Source organism: Haliotis rubra, unplaced genomic scaffold, assembly GCF_003918875.1.
Source record: "Haliotis rubra isolate DU_JTF1 unplaced genomic scaffold, ASM391887v1 Scf1178, whole genome shotgun sequence".
NCBI lineage: Eukaryota > Metazoa > Mollusca > Gastropoda > Lepetellida > Haliotidae > Haliotis > Haliotis rubra.
This window is the reverse complement of record NW_025765090.1, coordinates 210,853-229,047: the sequence shown is the minus strand read 5'-3', so window position 1 is coordinate 229,047 and position 18,195 is coordinate 210,853. Positions and strand designations below refer to the sequence as shown.

Sequence of the window (18,195 nt, the reverse complement as noted above, 5' to 3'; positions counted from 1 at the left end):
CTGATAAGTACAATTTGTTTTGGGATTTGCAGATGATATTAGGCATTTTGATGCCTGGAACTTTAAAGAAATGAAATGCCCTGGCATTGAACATTTCCCCTTCAACTGCAAATCTCTAAATACATAGCGCTAACTAAATGATGACAGTTGTCTACTAAATGATGAAAATAGTGTACAGTACACAACCCTGGGCACTTAAAAGAACCCACGAATCTGTTGGTATATGACCAGATGGTGGCCACATGAATACGTGCAAACACCTAGTTGCGGGTACAGCAACGTGCAGTGAAATTGGACAAAGTACTGTGACTATGTGTCCCAGTTCACTCAGCTGTGAATGGGTACCTCGTTAGGATGAGAAAGCCACAATAACTCGGTGCGCCTAGTGGCTGCAAGAGTTGTATACTCCCCGGGAGCTGAGATTGATGAAACGATGTGACGTTGAGATTGACATCCAATGATCGAGGGAACAAATACCAGAGCCTTGAGCATGTATTAGTTGCCTGGATATGTGCGCTATATAAATATCCTATAATTAAAAAAATTGATTTTTTGGGGTAAAAAACACTGTTGCAATCATGCCATTTATACATCCCTACATATTATGATGAAGTGTTATTGTTTGTAACTTCATAGTCGACTGAGAGAAGAAATTCCAGTGATGTAGAGATGCATGATGACGATGACTTTTCGAAGACTCTGTCCCAGCTTGATGACGAAGTGCTACCCAAGAAAGTAAGATTTGCCATCTTTGTTAAAAGTGTAAACATATTTATTCAAGGTAATTGGGCCTGTAAGTCTTGCGAGGTGCTACTTGAAACTAAGATGGTTCCTGGCTCACTTTGCATGCACCATCTTGCGATCTGCGTGACAGGGCCCTGCTTACTTCCAGTACCAGATTTCCAGTGACAAGCATATATTCAAGAACCAGTTCTGGTTCCAAATTGTGCAACCCCCAAATATGACTTTACTTGACCGTACCAAGTGTACAACCATGCTTGGCTGTCATCGCTGTTGACAGTCGTAATAGTTGGCTAATTTTGGGAAATTTGCTATTCCTGCAAGGATTATCGGTTCCTTGCTGTCAACTGACAACCATGAGACCATTTGTAAGGGTATGAAACATTTGTCAAAGGAAGTACTAAGGTCTCGCGAAGTGCTGTGACCTACTTATTATACGGGCCCTATTATTATCTTGAAACTTGAGCTGGCAGGCATTTGGCTTTTTCTGACTTCACTCCCTCTCAATGGGACTGTCAATATGCCAGTGTTTTTTCTGCAGCTAATATATATATATATATATATAAGAAGTACTTTCTGAAATAATTACACAACAGGAGAAGATCCGTGTAATTAGCTTCATTATAGCGACCATATAGGTTCACTTTCTTTATACATATATGCTTCCTCAGGTACCCATTTTGAACAACTGGGTGGACTGAGTGCAATGTGGACTGAGTGCAATGTGAAGCGAAGCAAGTGCCAGGGACTCAACACAGTATGAGATCCATATATATTTATTTATGTGGAGCACAGTGGTGTAGTGGTTAGCATGCTGGCCTCTCACGTCAAAGGCCCGGGTTCGAATCACGGTGGAGACACCAAAATTTGTGACCTGAGTCTCATACTGTGTTGTGTCCCTGGGCAAGGCACTTCGTCCACATTGCACTAAGTCCACCCAGTTTAAAATGGGTATCTGAGAAGCGAATGTACGGCCGCGCAAAGCACTTACTAGCGGCTTTAAAAGTACAGTTCCGTCAGGGTAATAATGTAACGCCAGAGAGCAGCATTGTGTTGGATTCTAGGTGCAAAATTTATCATTATTATAATTATATTGGTGACTGCCAACTTTCCATGTTTTTGTCTGTTTTTTTATATGTATTATATCAAAATGGAGTCTGCCTTTGTTAAAAATTGCTTCAAGATTGTGACTGTCAACTTTATATCCTTGTTAATATTCAACAAATATATACATGATTTTTTCTTATCCTGACTCATGATCTTTTGCTTATCTCCCTTTCCCTTGCAAATGGTAGTGGAACACTTGAATCCCTTGAAGTTCCCGAAGTGGACGTAAAAATACACTCACCCATGAGTTACCTCCCTTTTCCTGCGCAAACAGTCATGTGACCAGCCTTACTTGTCACTCTCTCCTGAATTTTCTGCCCAAGCACTTGGATCTGCTGTGCAATCCGAAGTGTTTCCAGCGAGGAGGTCGGAAGGGCTTGATCTCATGAGTCAGGATAAGTATAAAAATATCAATTTTACTTGAAAAATTACATATTTTTTCTTATCCTGACTCATGATCATTAGCTTATAGAATCCGGCGGATTGGTAGTAGGTCAAACCACTTCCTGGATTCATCAGCTGTCCTTAGATACGTCCTGTATCCCACCCATTGGAACTGTGTAGCGGCATGTCCGAGATCCTATTCTTCCAACTTCCGTTATAACACGGGGGGAGCACTTCTTGTCTTACTTCCATCTCAGACAAGTTGAATCATCTTGATTCATTCGGCTTCAGATAAACTAGTATCTTGGGCGAGCACTGGAGTCCCGTATACGGCATTATATCCTTTTTATTTAGATCCTATTCTTCAAAATTACACTATGTATGGTTTTGTCAATAACTACTATGTATTATATGTAAAAAAATTGTAAAAATTATTTGTATTTGTGTCATAATTTCATCGTTATGTAACTTCGTTTACATTTCATGAAATCTTGCAGTGATTGCAGGCACAGGTTATCCGTAGCTGATCCTCACCCCCAATGCCCTTGACTATGCCTCCGATTGAACCTATATCCAAGGTACCTTCTAACCTATGCACAGCTTTGAGAAAGTTGCAGACATCTAAAGGTTCCAGAACTCTCAGATCTACAGGCAGATAACAGCAACGAAGACATCTACAGGGTTCACGAACCCTAGGGTTAACATACTCTTACATTAACAGGCAGGATGTTGACGTCGACTCTATTACCATACGGCTGAATAAAACGAAGCAATGATGAAAACGGATGGTTTTGTCAGAGTTTAAAACTCAACAAAAAGATCTACAACATGTGTGATCTCTACAGTTTACAACCTGCACAACTCTACAACCTGCACAAACCTTACACCTGTAATAGGTTCAGTTTCGGACGACAACCTACTTGATGAAAGGAATCCCTTCATCTACGCGGATGCTGAGGTCTTATACCGGGTAGCAGATGGCCTGCGGATATTATCGTTCACTCACTCACTCCAACCCAACAGAGGCGTCACGGCATATACGGCTGATGACTTACGACTCCCAATATGATATCACCCATGAAGCCCGATATCTCAAGTACTGGAGAACCTCAAGGCGACCTTTGTAAAGGGCTTAAGGTTAACAAGGCCTTCAAGAATACTTGAACGGACGTACAGATGATATTATTAACACTCGTCACTCAGCATGGGGATTAGGATTTATATCCTATCAACTAGATTCAACATCGGTATTTCTTCAAGATCCATACAGACGTACGTCTCAACAGCCTCCTTCGTCATGCTGGTTTATATTATCCACAATGGGAATACGTGATTTATACCACTGAACAAGAATTTACACTTGGAGCAACCCTTATTCAAGAGGTTTATATGAGTGGCGTTAGAATTACGCGCGCTTTTACTCAACCAACTTATTGCACCAGAATTTGTGGAGGCCAACTTGCTACAACACCGGTGACGTCATGCTTGAAGCTGATTGGTCCACGTCAGACAATGCCTCCCATTGACAGAGCAGGCACCAGCAAGTTTACTGACTTGTAAACAAACTCGTGATACGGGGAAATACTTCATCGGCAGCCTTGGAAACAGTATACAACTACGGCCTGTTATCCTCATGGGAATCTAATAGATGTCTAGCCTTGACAGCAGGATAAACGATGTTTATTTTGGAAGTTGTCGCTGATAAAAGTCGGTATCAGTACCTGTCCCCTGCGATGCTACACTGGAGCCAGCCTTGCTATAAATAGACAACGCTTCGATGTATGCTGATCAACACAGATCGCTGCGTATATAAGGGGAAGAATGATGTATCATCACTGCAATCAGAGGTTAGCACTTACAATGGAACGTCCTACCGTTTGGAATATCATCGGCTCTATGATTATTCATACAAATAACCAAGCCTATCTGCACCTATCTGCAGCATCAGGTCTACGCAGTGCCGGTTATCTGGACGACTGCATACAGGTTCTTCAAAGTGCCAATCAACTCAGACAGCAGCTGAACTTCACAATTAAGTTGCTCATGCAACTAGGATGGCTAGTGAACCTGATGAAGTTGAAGTTAGAATCAAACAAGATCTTCAATTGTTTGGAATAAGAATTACCACAACACAGAATCAAATTGTGGTCCAGAAGATCATTGGGTCAAGATACAAGCCATGTTCCACAAGCAGCAACACTACGAACATGGCAATGTCTACTCGGTCTACTAACCTCGGCACACTACTTGACTCGCACAGGAAGGTTACAGCTAAGGCCGCTGCAACAGTTCCTGACAAAACATCTAGACAGCGTCGACCCTATCTTGCTGCCAGACAATCTTAAGAGTTACCTACTTTCGTGGACCCACAGGTCGAACGTCTGTGGAGGGACCTATTTACAAGAGCCGGCCTTTGACACACATCTCTACATAGGCGCATCGATACAAGGTTGGGGTGCACATCTCAACAATCTAGTTCCATCAAGGAAGTGGTCCAAACAGAGCAGCATCTTCACATCAATCTGCTGGAGATGAAAGCTGTGATCAACGCCTTGCAACTATGGTCGAGCTCGCTGATCAACAGAATGCTGATGGTCCACACGGACAACTCTACAGTGGCATTCTCCATAAATCAGCAAGGATCTACAAGATCACCAAGCCTGCTACAGCTCACATCCCAGTTGTTTGACATCACGGAGGAGGCAAACATCTGGATAAAGGGGTGTCACATACCCGGAGCCAAGAACGTACTTGCAGACGTCACCTACGGAATGGATGCTCCATCCAGAAGCCTTTCGGCACATCATAAGGGAAATAGGATCCCCACGCATAGACCTGTTTGCCACGAGGTTCAACAAACAACTACAGACGTTTGTCTCACCAGTTCCAGATCCTCAAGCCTGGGCAACAGATGCACTGAACATATCATGGGAAGGACTAAACGCTTATGCGTTTCCATTACTGATATTACTACCGAAAGTACTGTTGAAGATCAAACAGACACAGGGGCTACAACTGACCTTGGTCGCGCCATACTGGCCAGCGAGAGTATGGTTCCTAGACCTAATAGAAGATCTTGGAAGTCCAACAATCAAGTTACCAGATTGGCCGAACCTACTCATACATCCGCACACCAAGCAAGTCCACGAAAACCCAACACTGCTCCAGCTACACGTGTGGACCGTATCAAAACATGTTTGAAGAAAAGAGGATACTCCTCCAGGGCAGCCAAGGCAGTTACGCTAGCGTTACGCAGATCTACTCGTAACTTGTATGATGACAAGTGGCTGAAGTTTGAGACTTATGCAAGGCGGAAAGGCTTCATTGCTATGAAAGCTACTCATCCTCATGTGACGGAATACCTGTGTCATCTTAGACAGACTAGACATCTGAAAGGTTCGACATTATCTACATACCTCGCTTCCATCAGTACAGTGATTACCATGAAAACAGGCATCAAGTTGACCCAGAATTACTTGCTCTGCTGAGATCTTTTAAACTGGAGGACCAGCAAAGAAGTTCAGAGCTCCGGCCTGGGATCTGAATGTAATTCTGCGTCATCTTACAAGTGATGCCTAAGAACCTCTAGATCAGACTTCCTTCGAGCTGGTGACACAGAAGATTCTGTTCCTGCTTGCGCTAGCCACGGCAGCTCAAATATCAGAGATACATGCGCTGGACTTTGGTCGAACCAGATTCGACACGGGGCAACCTGCTGCAGTTCATCAGGACTTAGATGGGATTTTATTGCCAAGAACCAACTACCTGGTCAGCCAGATAGACAGTTCCACGTACCAGCGCTATCTACAATCCTTGGACCAGAGGATATAGAGGACCTATCCTTGTGTCCGGTCAGAGCCCTGAAGATATATCTTCAAAAGACAAAGACAAGGAGACGAAAATTCAAGTGCCTGTTCATCCCATTATCCACAGAGACATCAGTAGAAGTCTCAAGAACGACGATATCGTTCTGGATGAGAGCCGTCATATTGAGAGCCTATAAAGCAACAGGACTAGAACCTCCTAGAGCTTCCAACCCACACAAAGTCAGAGCACTGGCGTCAACATTGGCTCTGCATGGAAATTGCTCTATATCAGCAATTATGGAGGGCTGCTTTTGGAAGTCGGATAAGGTGTTTGCCAACCACTACCTCCGAGACATAGCCACTGAAGACGTCTCAGACATTCACCAATTTGGGCCTCTCATTGTAGCACAGCAACTAATGGTTCCTCAAAGGCGCTGAGTTGGAAAATCTCACCCTTTATCACATTGACTTGTTGATAACTTTTACTAAGGAAAAGTATTAGTTTGAAAGTCCATGCACACAGTCTAGGACAGACTAGCATGAGTGATTAAAGATCCTGTATGGGTAAAGATCTTTTACCTGTACGTGAAGGGGTCGCAACTCATTTATGATAAAGATCTTATCATAATCTGTGGGTTGTTATAAGATATCTAGTAATAAGAAGATACTAGTTTATCTGAAGCCGAATGAATCAAGATGATTCAACTGGTCTGAGATGGAAGTAAGACAAGAAGTGCTCCCCCCGTGTTATAACGGAAGTTGGAAGAATAGGATCTCGGACATGCCGCTACACAGTTCCCATGGGGGAGATACAGGACGTATCTAAGGACAGCTGATGAATCCAGGAAGTGGCCTGACCCACCACCAATCCGCCGGATTCTATATGCAAATGATCATGAGTCAGGATAAGAAAAAATATGTAATTTTTCAAGTAAAATTGATATTTTTATACTTATCCTGACTCATGAGATCAAGCCCTCCCGACCTCCCCGCTGGAAACACTTCGGATTGCACAGCAGATCCAAGTGCTTGGGCAGAAAATTCAGGAGAGAGTGACAAGTAAGGCTGGTCACATGACTGTTAACGCTGGAAAAGGGAGGTAACTCGTGGGTGAGTGTATTTTTACGTCCGCTTCAGGAACTTCAAGGGATTCAAGTGTTCCACTACCATTCGCAAGGGAAAGGGAGATAAGCAAAAGATCATGAATCAGGATAAGTATAAAAATATCGATTTTTACTTTATCGATTTTTAGATGATAATTGCCTATCCTTTAGATAAGTTATTATGATATGATATAAGGTATCACTTACAGAAAAGGCATAAATCCCAGCTCTTGAACCATGTTTAATCAAGGGCATATAATCAGGGAGCTACTGCCAGGCCGATAATTGGGTAAATTTTGTCGGGTTTCAGTCCCTCCTGGCAAGTTGGCCTGGCGCATTTTACCCTTGCCAATTTAGCCAAGGATTAGAGAGACAATGGCAGTGGGGGATTAAATCTGAGGGTACATGTCAAAAATAAGTTGGGCGAAAAGTTATGTACGGCTGGCAAGATGATGTGTTTATTTACAGTATATAATATTTTCATTACATCATCACACAAACATGTACATTTTATACACTTAAGGTCCTTGATGGTCTCAATGGTCTGTTTCAGCTGTTTAAAGGCAGCGCTGTAAACTCCTCGCCTGCCCGACCGTCCGGACGGATCTGTTTTTTTGCCCGGACGGTCATTTTAAAAAGTTGCACCGATGATCTGGCTGTTGAATCAGCGTATTTTGTAATGTATATAATGACTAAAAACATTTAAAAACGTGTTATTGTGACAATAACCTGACATTAAACAGTTCCCTCCTCCTATTTACCTCCTTTATATTTTATCTTAATCCTGAAAATTCTGGGCTGGTATCTTTTCCAGCTGGTCTGGTAACTTTTGAGAGTTACCAGACCAGTTGTCTGGTTGAAAATTTTGGGGAGTGTACAACACTGTTAAAGGAACTGAAAATGTTTTATAATGTCATGAGAGAGGAAATAGTCTGATAAGTGTTATACCCAAAAATGTTATACCATAGCCCAAAAACTTCAAATTAAGATTGAAAACAAATATTAAAATGATATACATTATGACCATCTTACCATTATATCAACATCTACCCGTTGATGGTTATGACTTGCTCATTGCTTGGTCAAGATGTTGTTTTCTGTGGACAGTCTTACAGGACAGGTCTTCAACATGTATTCCCACTATTGCCAGGAATGTCTCTTCTTATTGCACTTCAGCATGTAACCTTGATTCACTAATATTCTTCCTCCACGGTGGGATGAAATGAACTCAAGATCTATGTGTGCTTGAGTCATGATTGGGAATGCATGGTTTTGTAAATGTATAATTCCTTTATTTGTATTCTTTGTGAAAAATGTTCACTAATAAGCATTCAAGTGTTGAACTCAAACCCTTTCCAAAGTAAACTTATTAAGTGGTGAACTTGTTTTTAAACTAAACTGGTGAGCTCAGACTCAAGCTCAATATATTCAGTAAGTGGTGAACTCGTCATGAGCTAAATTCACTGAAATGTCATACTGTCAAAACAATGATAATTGGCGTTAAATGCTTCAAAGGATACCGGCAAGTCGGCCTGGCGCATCTTTCCACATGTCTATTTGGTACAAATGTTGGCCTCGTGGGATGCCCCCACAAAATCCAGCTCTTCAACCATGTTTACTCAGGGGCATAAATCCCTACTCTTCAACCATGTTTACTCAGGGGCATAAGTCCCTACTCTTCAACCATGTTTACTCAGGGGCATAAATCCCTACTCTTCAACCATGTTTACTCAGGGACATAAATCCCTACTCTTCAACCATGTTTACTCAGGGGCATAAGTCCCTACTCTTCAACCATGTTTACTCAGGGGCATAAATCCCTACTCTTCAACCATGTTTACTCAGGGGCATAAATCCCTACTCTTCAACCATGTTTACTCAGGGGCATAAATCCCTACTCTTCAACCATGTTTACTCAGGGGCATAAATCCCTACTCTTCAACCATGTTTACTCAGGGGCATAAATCCCTACTCTTCAACCATGTTTACTCAGGGGCATAAATCCCTACTCTTCAACCATGTTTACTCAGGGGCACAAGTCCTACTCTTCAACCATGTTTACTCAGGGCATAAATCCTACTCTTAAACCATGTTTACTCAGGGGCATAAATCCCTACTCTAAAACCATGTTTACTCAGGGGCATAAATCCCTTTTCTTCAACCATGTTTACTCAGGGGCATAAGTCCCTACTCTTCAACCATGTTTACTCAGGGGCATAAATCCCTACTCTTCAACCATGTTTACTCAGGGGCATAAATCCCTACTCTTCAACCATGTTTACTCAGGGGCATAAGTCCCTACTCTTCAACCGTGCTTACTCAGGGGCACAAGTCCCTACTCTTCAACCATGTTTACTCAGGGGCATAAATCCCTACTCTTAAACCATGTTTACTGGGGGCATAAATCCCTACTCTTAAACCATGTTTACTCAGGGGCATAAATCCCTATTCTTCAACCATGTTTACTCAGGGGCATAAGTCCCTACTCTTCAACCATGTTTACTCAGGGGCATAAATCCCTACTCTTCAACCATGTTTACTCAGGGGCATAAATCCCTACTCTTCAACCATGTTTACTCAGGGGCATAAATCCCTACTCTTCAACCATGTTTACTCAGGGGCATAAATCCCTACTCTTCAACCATGTTTACTCAGGGGCATAAATCCCTACTCTTCAACCATGTTTACTCAGGGGCATAAATCCTACTCTTAAACCATGTTTACTTTCGGGGCATAAATCCCTACTCTTAAACCATGTTTACTCAGGGCATAAATCCCTTTTCTTCAACCATGTTTACTCAGGGGCATAAATCCCTTTTCTTCAACCATGTTTACTCAGGGGCATAAGTCCCTACTCTTCAACCATGTTTACTCAGGGGCATAAATCCCTATTCTTCAACCATGTTTACTCAGGGGCATAAATCCTATTCTTCAGCCATGTTTACTCAGGGGCATAAGTCCCTACTCTTCAACCGTGCTTACTCAGGGGCACAAGTCCCTACTCTTCAACCATGGTTACTCAGGGGCATAAATCCCTACTCTTAAACCATGTTTACTCAGGGGGCATAAATCCTTACTCTTCAACCATGTTTACTCAGGGGCATAAATCCTATTCTTCAACCATGTTTACTCAGGGGCATAAATCCTACTCTTCAACCATGCTTACTCAGGGGCATAAGTCCCTACTCTTCAACCATGTTTACTCAGGGCATAAATCCCTATTCTTCAACCATGTTTTACTCAGGGCATAAATCCCTACTCTTAAACCATGTTTACTCGGGGCATAAATCCCTACTCTTAAACCATGTTTACTCAGGGGCATAAATCCCTATTCTTCAACCATGTTTACTCAGGGGCATAAATCCTATTCTTCAACCATGTTTACTCAGGGCATAAATCCCTACTCTTAAACCATGTTTACTCAGGGGCATAAATCCCTACTCTTAAACCATGTTTACTCAGGGGCATAAATCCTTTTCTTCAACCATGTTTACTCAGGGGCATAAGTCCCTACTCTTCCACCATGTTTACTCAGGGGCATAAATCCCTACTCTTAAAACATGTTTACTCGGGGCATAAATCCTACTCTTCAACCATGTTTACTCAGGGGCATAAATCCCTACTCTTAAAACCATGTTTGCTGGGGACATAAATCCTACTCTTCAACCAAGGTGTCTGCCTATCAGCTGAAGGCCGGGTTCGAACCCTGGTGGGGGCATCTAGGTTCATGTCCCGAGCTGGGCACATTGGTGTAGTATCCTTGGACACGGTACTCAGATCTACATTGTCTCAGTTCACCCAGCTGTTAAATGGGTACCCGTGAGGATTTGCTGGCAATGTAAGTGTTTAGTTCATTGCGCCTAACAGGCAGCATGGCTGCATGATCCCAGGGAGTTGAAAGAGTATGGGAAAGTACGATAGTATCCTATGACCGGGGAATGGGGATAGTAATGTACGTAATGCCGTGGGAAGGCAATGTGCCTGGATATGAGCGCCATGTAAGCGGACTATTACCATAAGATATACAGTTGAGTTTTACTGTTTCTAATTAAAATTTGAAAAAGCCGTAGTTCATTACTGTAGTAAAAAAACTCCTGACAGACAATCTTTTGAAGTTATGATGTGATATGATGTGTCTTTGTTAGACTGTAAAGAGTAGATTCAGTGACTCATAGTCACAAAGGCAAATTATTATTATTATAGGATATTTATATAGCGCACATATCCAGGCAAGTAGTGCATGCTCAAGGCGCTGGTATTTTTCCCTCGATCATTGGATGTCAATACTGTAGTATAGTAAGGGAACTTTGGTCAAACAGTGAAAGCTATTAATACCCATGTTTGTACTGTGTTAGCATAATACAACTAATTTTGAGACCCAGCAACCCTAGCTGTATCAAACAAAAATAGAATGCTACCCGTTACTCCTCTTCAGCTAATTTCAAGAATATGTAATCCTTAGGGTAAGAAAATGATCTAGATTACTCTATATAGTAGATCAACTTAAAAGTTATCAACTCCAAAGTGTTTGAAAAAAGGCTCGTTATTAGTCATTTGAACTAACTGATATTTTTGTTATACCAATATTTTTAAATTTTCTGTAAATGACAAAATTTCATTTCCCTAGGGCCAAAGAAGGTTCTTAAGCCATCTTATCATTTAAAAAAAATAATCTCAAAAATTAAAAAAACATGTTCCACATTGTGAGACTTGAACCCAGGAACTGTTAATTTGAACAATACCCCACATGAAACTTTCTTTGAAAGACCAATGACCATTAAAATCAGTGAAAGCATGGCACTTCCATAGTCACCTAGTCTGCACCCAGTTTGACCCAAAAAGACAGGACAGCGCCAGTGGGTTCTACACCTCCCCAAGGGGAAGTGGTTACAGTTTCAACGTGTTTGAAAGGTTCTATAGGAACGAAGTACCCACACAGCTACGCCTGCCTCAAGCTAGCTGGGGCAATGTTAGTCTTATATACACCACGCAAGAGAGCTAAATATAGACTGAAGCTAGGGCACTATAGTCTGTTTCAATTTCATGTCTCTATTCATTGATTTGTTATGGCAGGGCTCGATTTAGCCATGTCAAGAATGCACCTGTGCTAGATAATATTGAAAAATACAACCTATTATTTTGTCAACATACAAGACACTTAAACAAAATTGAATTTTTGTCTTATTAACCCTTATTTGTCAACTCAACCTAGATCTTTGAAGAAGATCAGTGCCTGGCTTTTACTACATAAAAAATCCTTGTGTTGTGTATAATTCATGACACGAAAGAGTGTATGTACGGATAAAAAATATACACGATACGGTAGGAAATAATTTAGAAAAAGTAGCAGATACGCACCACAGCAATGATGTATGGTCTTAGAATAATTTACAGACATATTTATCTGAAAAAAGTATTGTTTTATTGTTTATTGACCTGTTTACACAAGAGTAGCAATGTTGTGGTGCATACTGTAAGCGTATTATATTTAAGCTCAGGTTTTATTTTTCCGGCACCCAAAAACATTTTAGCGCGAAAATTTATACACCGCGAATAAACCTGTCATTCATTCAGTCTAGCCACGCTCGCCCCTGAGTTGTTACCATAACACATTAAGTTTGAAGACAGAAATCTACGGGAATCTTAAAATGACGACTGATAGTAGCATAAAGAATCATACTTAACTGTCGCTGTAATGGATTTCCCAAAACATAATTAAATAATGAGCGAAATCCCATCGCCGAATTAGCGAAAACAGCAATGTGTGTTGTGGCCGCCATGGAAATTGGTCACATGACAGATGGTTTGATACAAAATGAAACGACTCAGAAAGAAATAATACAGCAGTATTTTAATTTATTCATTAAGATTTTATTTACCAGTACATCATGAAGCGTATAGTCACTTAACACTCAATCATCTCATTCACAACAACCCGGCTTGTTTGAAATCACAAAGAGCTTCATATACAGTAGAAGTTAATTCGTCAGATCGTCAGAATTCGGAACATAAGACTGATGTGTTTTTCATCTCTTCCGTGAGCAAACGGATTACTGTGTACTAGTATATCGCACAGATAGGGATTTCCTGTGAGTAAGCAATAAACGCCGCCCTGACAGGTTAAGCCACTCTGTTTGTTTTCACTGCTATTAGTGGCGCTGACCAAAGAGACAGCTGGCAGTTCCGGCAATTACTGATTAGCTTGAATAATTGACCTTGCGATGTAGTCTAAACTGTCAATTCAGCGAAAATTGCACCAGCGAAAATAAGTGCGTTTACAGTATATGAATTGCTGATACTCCATTAAATTCCATTCAGTACTCTAAATGTACTCTTAAGATTTTCCAGTACTCTTATTTTGAAAAATACGGAGTACATACACCTGTTGTTGAAAAATTATCTGGAGCTACATGAAAGAAGTTAAGTATATTTCTACCCACTGCAAAGTTATGGGTGCTTGTTCAGCTTAAGAGAATTTCTTACATTAAACGTGTTGCCTCAGGTTCTAAATACAAATTAGAGGACGGATGGCAAAGGGAAGGAAAACATATGACTGGTAAACAAAGTTGTCAGAAATACTTTTGCTTTTACTGGACACATGGCTCCAGTAAATGATCAATTTGGAAGGAATGATGTAGCTGCGTCTCGATAATGCTTTTGAATGGACAATGCCTTTTACAGAGTGGTCAAATGTAACATGTTGTATTTGGATAACTGTTTGTTTCTAAGTGAAGTACAGACACTAGTACTGTTTGCATCGATTCCCATCGGTGGCTACCATGTCGTCACGGGCTGCTGATTAGGTCCCTTACTCCGAGAGGGTGATTTCAAATCCCAGATGGCACTCCTCCACCAAAAGTACTAGAATTTGTGTTTTACTGAAAGAACTGTTCTCCAAGATAAAATTATTATTCTCATGTTACTATTTGTCATATTTACAGGGATTGAAATGGAAGTATGATTTCATGGGAAAGTGATGCTTTTGTTGTAATCTTCTGATTTTATGATGTTGTATTGAGTTTTGAAAAGAAAAACATCATCAAACATTGCCAGTCTCCCAACTTATTGTTGTAGGTAGATTATCCACAGTGATAGATAGATAGATAGAGTGTAATGACGTGTCAGTGTTGGCTCTTTAGCTGCCTTAAGTGTTCATTGATGTTTTGGAGAAATGTGACGACACAGTGTCTATCTTCTCATTCCCCAAACGAAGATAGCCCAGCAAGATTACCATAATATCAAGCGCAAATATGTCAATGATTCCCCCACAGTAAAACTATTTCTGATACTTGACATTAGTGAGATACTGTAAACGTATTATATTTCGCGCAGGTTTTATTTTCGCGCTTTTCGCGCAAAACATTTTAGCGCGAAAATTTATACACCGCGAATAAACCTGTCATTCATTCAGTCTTGCCACGCTCGCCCCTGAGTTGTTACCATAACACATCAAGTTTGAAGACCGAAATCTACGGGAAACTTAAAATGATGACTGATAGTAGCATGAAGGATCATACTTAACTGTCGCTGTAATGGATTTCCCAAAACATAATTAAATAATGAGCTAAATCCCATTGCCGAATTAGCGAAAACAGCAATGTGTGTTGTGGCCGCCATGGAAATTGGTCAAATGACAGATGGTTTGATACAAAACAGATTACCATGAAACGACTCGGAAAGAAATAATACAGCAGTATTTTATTTATTCATTAAGATTTTATTTACCAGTACATCATGAAGCGAATAGTCACTTAACACTCAATCATCTCATTCACAACAACCCAGCTTGTTTGAAATCACAAAGAGCTTCATATACAGTAGAAGTTAATTCATCAGATCGTCAGAATTCGGAACATAAGACTGATGTGTTTTTCATCTCTTCCGTGAGTAAACGGATTACTGTGTACTAGTATATCGCACAGATAGGGATTTCCTGTGAGTAAGCAATAAACGCCGCCTGACAGGTTAAGCCACTCTGTTTGTTTTCACTGCTATTAGTGGCGTCCAAAGAGACAGCTGGCAGTTCCGGCAATTACTGATTGCGCGAATAATTGACCGCGCGATGTAGTCTAAACTGTCAATTCCGCGAAAATTGCACCACGCGAAAATAAGTACGTTTACAGTAGTAGGTAGATCAGATTATTGAATACAGATAGTGCAGGCTCAAGTTGACAGCACCACATACTTCACTGTTAAAGTAGAACAAGACAATGTGATAGTAGGTAGCCCAGATTACTAAATACAGATAGTGCAGGCTCAAGTTGACAGCACCACATACTTCACTGTTAAAGTAGAACAAGACAATGTGATAGTAGGTAGCTCAGATTATTAAATACAGATAGTGCAGGCTCAAGTTGACAGCACCACATACTTCACTGTTAAAGTAGAACAAGACAATGTGATAGTAGGTAGCCCAGATTATTAAATACAGATAGTGCAGGCTCAAGTTGACAGCACCACATACTTCACTGTTAAAGTAGAACAAGACAATGTGATAGTAGGTAGCTCAGATTATTAAATACAGATAGTGCAGGCTCAAGTTGACAGCACCACATACTTCACTGTTAAAGTAGAACAAGACAATGTGATAGTAGGTAGCTCAGATTATTAAATACAGATAGTGCAGGCTCAAGTTGACAGCACCACATTGGTCACTGTTAAAGTAGAACAAGACAATGTGATAGTAGGTAGCCCAGATTATTAAATACAGATAGTGCAGGCTCAAGTTGACAGCACCACATACTTCACTGTTAAAGTAGAACAAGACAATGTGATAGTAGGTAGCCCAGATTATTGAATACAGATAGTGCAGGCTCAAGTTGACAGCACCACATACTTCACTGTTAAAGTAGAACAAGACAGTGTGATAGTAGGTAGCCCAGATTATTAAATACAGATAGTGCAGGCTCAAGTTGACAGCACCACATACTTCACTGTTAAAGTAGAACAAGACAATGTGATAGTAGGTAGCCTCGGATTATTGAATACAGATAGTGCAGGCTCAAGTTGACAGCACCACATTGGTCACCGTTAAAGTAGAACAAGACAATGTGATAGTAGGTAGCTCAGATTATTAAATACAGATAGTGCAGGCTCAAGTTGACAGCACCACATACTTCACTGTTAAAGTAGAACAAGACAATGTGATAGTAGGTACCTCAGATTATTAAATACAGATAGTGCAGGCTCAAGTTGACAGCACCACATACTTCACTGTTAAAGTAAAACAAGACAATGTTTTTGTTACGAACAACACACATTATTTACCTGTATTCTTTCTGACATCACAATAATGGTCTGCAGTTGTATAATTTTCTGCCTGTATTTAAGGTCAAAACTTTCAGTAAATCACTTTGAGGTTATAAACCGCCATCACAGTAATGCCGCCTTTTTTTCATATATCTTTTTAGCCTTGAGAGTCTTTATCATTTGATGGTTTGTCATTTGAAATTTTTATTCCAGAAATAATATGTTTGTAATTTGGTGAAAATGGATTTTAAATTCTAATACATGACAAGCAAAGACTGGCACTTGTAGAATGTATTAACAAGATGCAGGGCTCCAGATAATTTTTCATGGTCAGGAGTATGTACTCCTTATTTTATCAATACAGGAGTATTGGAAAACAATAAGAGTACATTTAGAGTACAGAATGGAATTTAATGGAGTATCAGCAATCGTGTGTTTTGTTTCATATATGCACCACAACCTTGCTACTTCTTGTGTAAACAGGTCAGTAAACAATATAACGATACTTTTTCAAATAAATCCGTCTGTAAATGATTCTAAGACCGTACAACATTGCAGTGGTGCGTATCTGCTACGTTTTCTTACTTATTTCTTAAGGCATCTTGCTTATTTTATATCCGTACATATGCCCCTTATCTGGAGGCCTGAGATGTAAACATGAACACTGGAGGAAATGAAAATCAGTTTCCTTCATTTCTTTTCAGATTGTTTAGATGTTCGAGACAAGTGAAAATTATGAACATGTTTATGGAATATTTCACTAACTGCTCATGATGCAGTCGGATTATAAGTTTTAAAGCCTTATAAACTACAAATAAATTATTAACAATCAGTTGTTTTGTCTCAGGTGAAGAAAGAGTCGCCCGATAAAGTAAATGGAGAAGGTAAAGTACCTTGTTTTCTACCTAACTTATATACCTTGTTCCACCACATTTGCAGGCAGGTAAAGTTTCCATAGTTTGTTTCAATGAATAGAGTATTCCCAGTGATCATTGCCTCACAGGGCATCTGGGTAGAGCAGACTCAAGTGTTTCTCACCCTGTTGGCCTGTATGATGTTGTGGATAAAATTTGATCAGTGTGGTGCAGACTTTAGCTGATTTGCTTCTACAGAGAAATATTAACTCCACTAATTCCCCTTTAGTCTATGGTCCCAATATTGTATTTCTTCTTCATGTGTTCAGGAGACAAGAGTCTGTCAAGGAAGCTGTCAAGTCGTATGAAGACCTTGGTGGAAGACACTCCAGAAAAACCCAGCAAGAAATCTACTGTCATTGTGCCTGACACACCTAAAAGTGGGAAGGTATGGCTGTTGCTAGATATTGCATAGAATTCACTTTGTTTGGAACTTGAACAGGTCGCTGGAAAAGTTTGGTTTTATGAGGGTTTTCTTATTGTGCTCGAGGGGCGAGGGGGTAGCCTAGTGGTTGAAGCGTCCACTCATCACGCCGAAGACCCGAGTTCGATTCTCCACATGGGTACAATGTGTGAAGCCCATTTCTGGTGTCCCCATGGTAAACCAAACTCCTGCCACTCATATTGCTGGAATATCACTGCTAAACGCTCCTCACTCGCTCACTCACTCAATCACTCACTCACTCACTCACTCACTCACTCACTCACTCACTCACTCACTCACTCACTCACTCACTCACTCACTCACTCACTCACTCACTCACTCACTCACTCACTCACTCACTCACTCACTCATCTTGACCGAAACACAAGTCAGTTTGTCATGGGCTGCCCGTCCAGTATCTGAGTCCTGATCCACAAGTGTTTGCAGCTCTATGACTTTCGTAAGTT

General features: G+C 40.7%; 1 protein-coding gene across 1 annotated transcript in view; it reads left to right on the top strand.

The window, feature by feature from the left end:
• LOC124258948 (replication factor C subunit 1-like) overlaps positions 1–18,195 on the top strand; it is a 47,224-nt gene that overhangs the window by 8,527 nt on the left and 20,502 nt on the right. Inside the window, 3 exon segments of the mRNA XM_046693020.1 lie at positions 637–735; positions 17,238–17,274; positions 17,574–17,692. Of these exon segments, the coding sequence (XP_046548976.1) occupies positions 637–735; positions 17,238–17,274; positions 17,574–17,692 (255 nt within the window).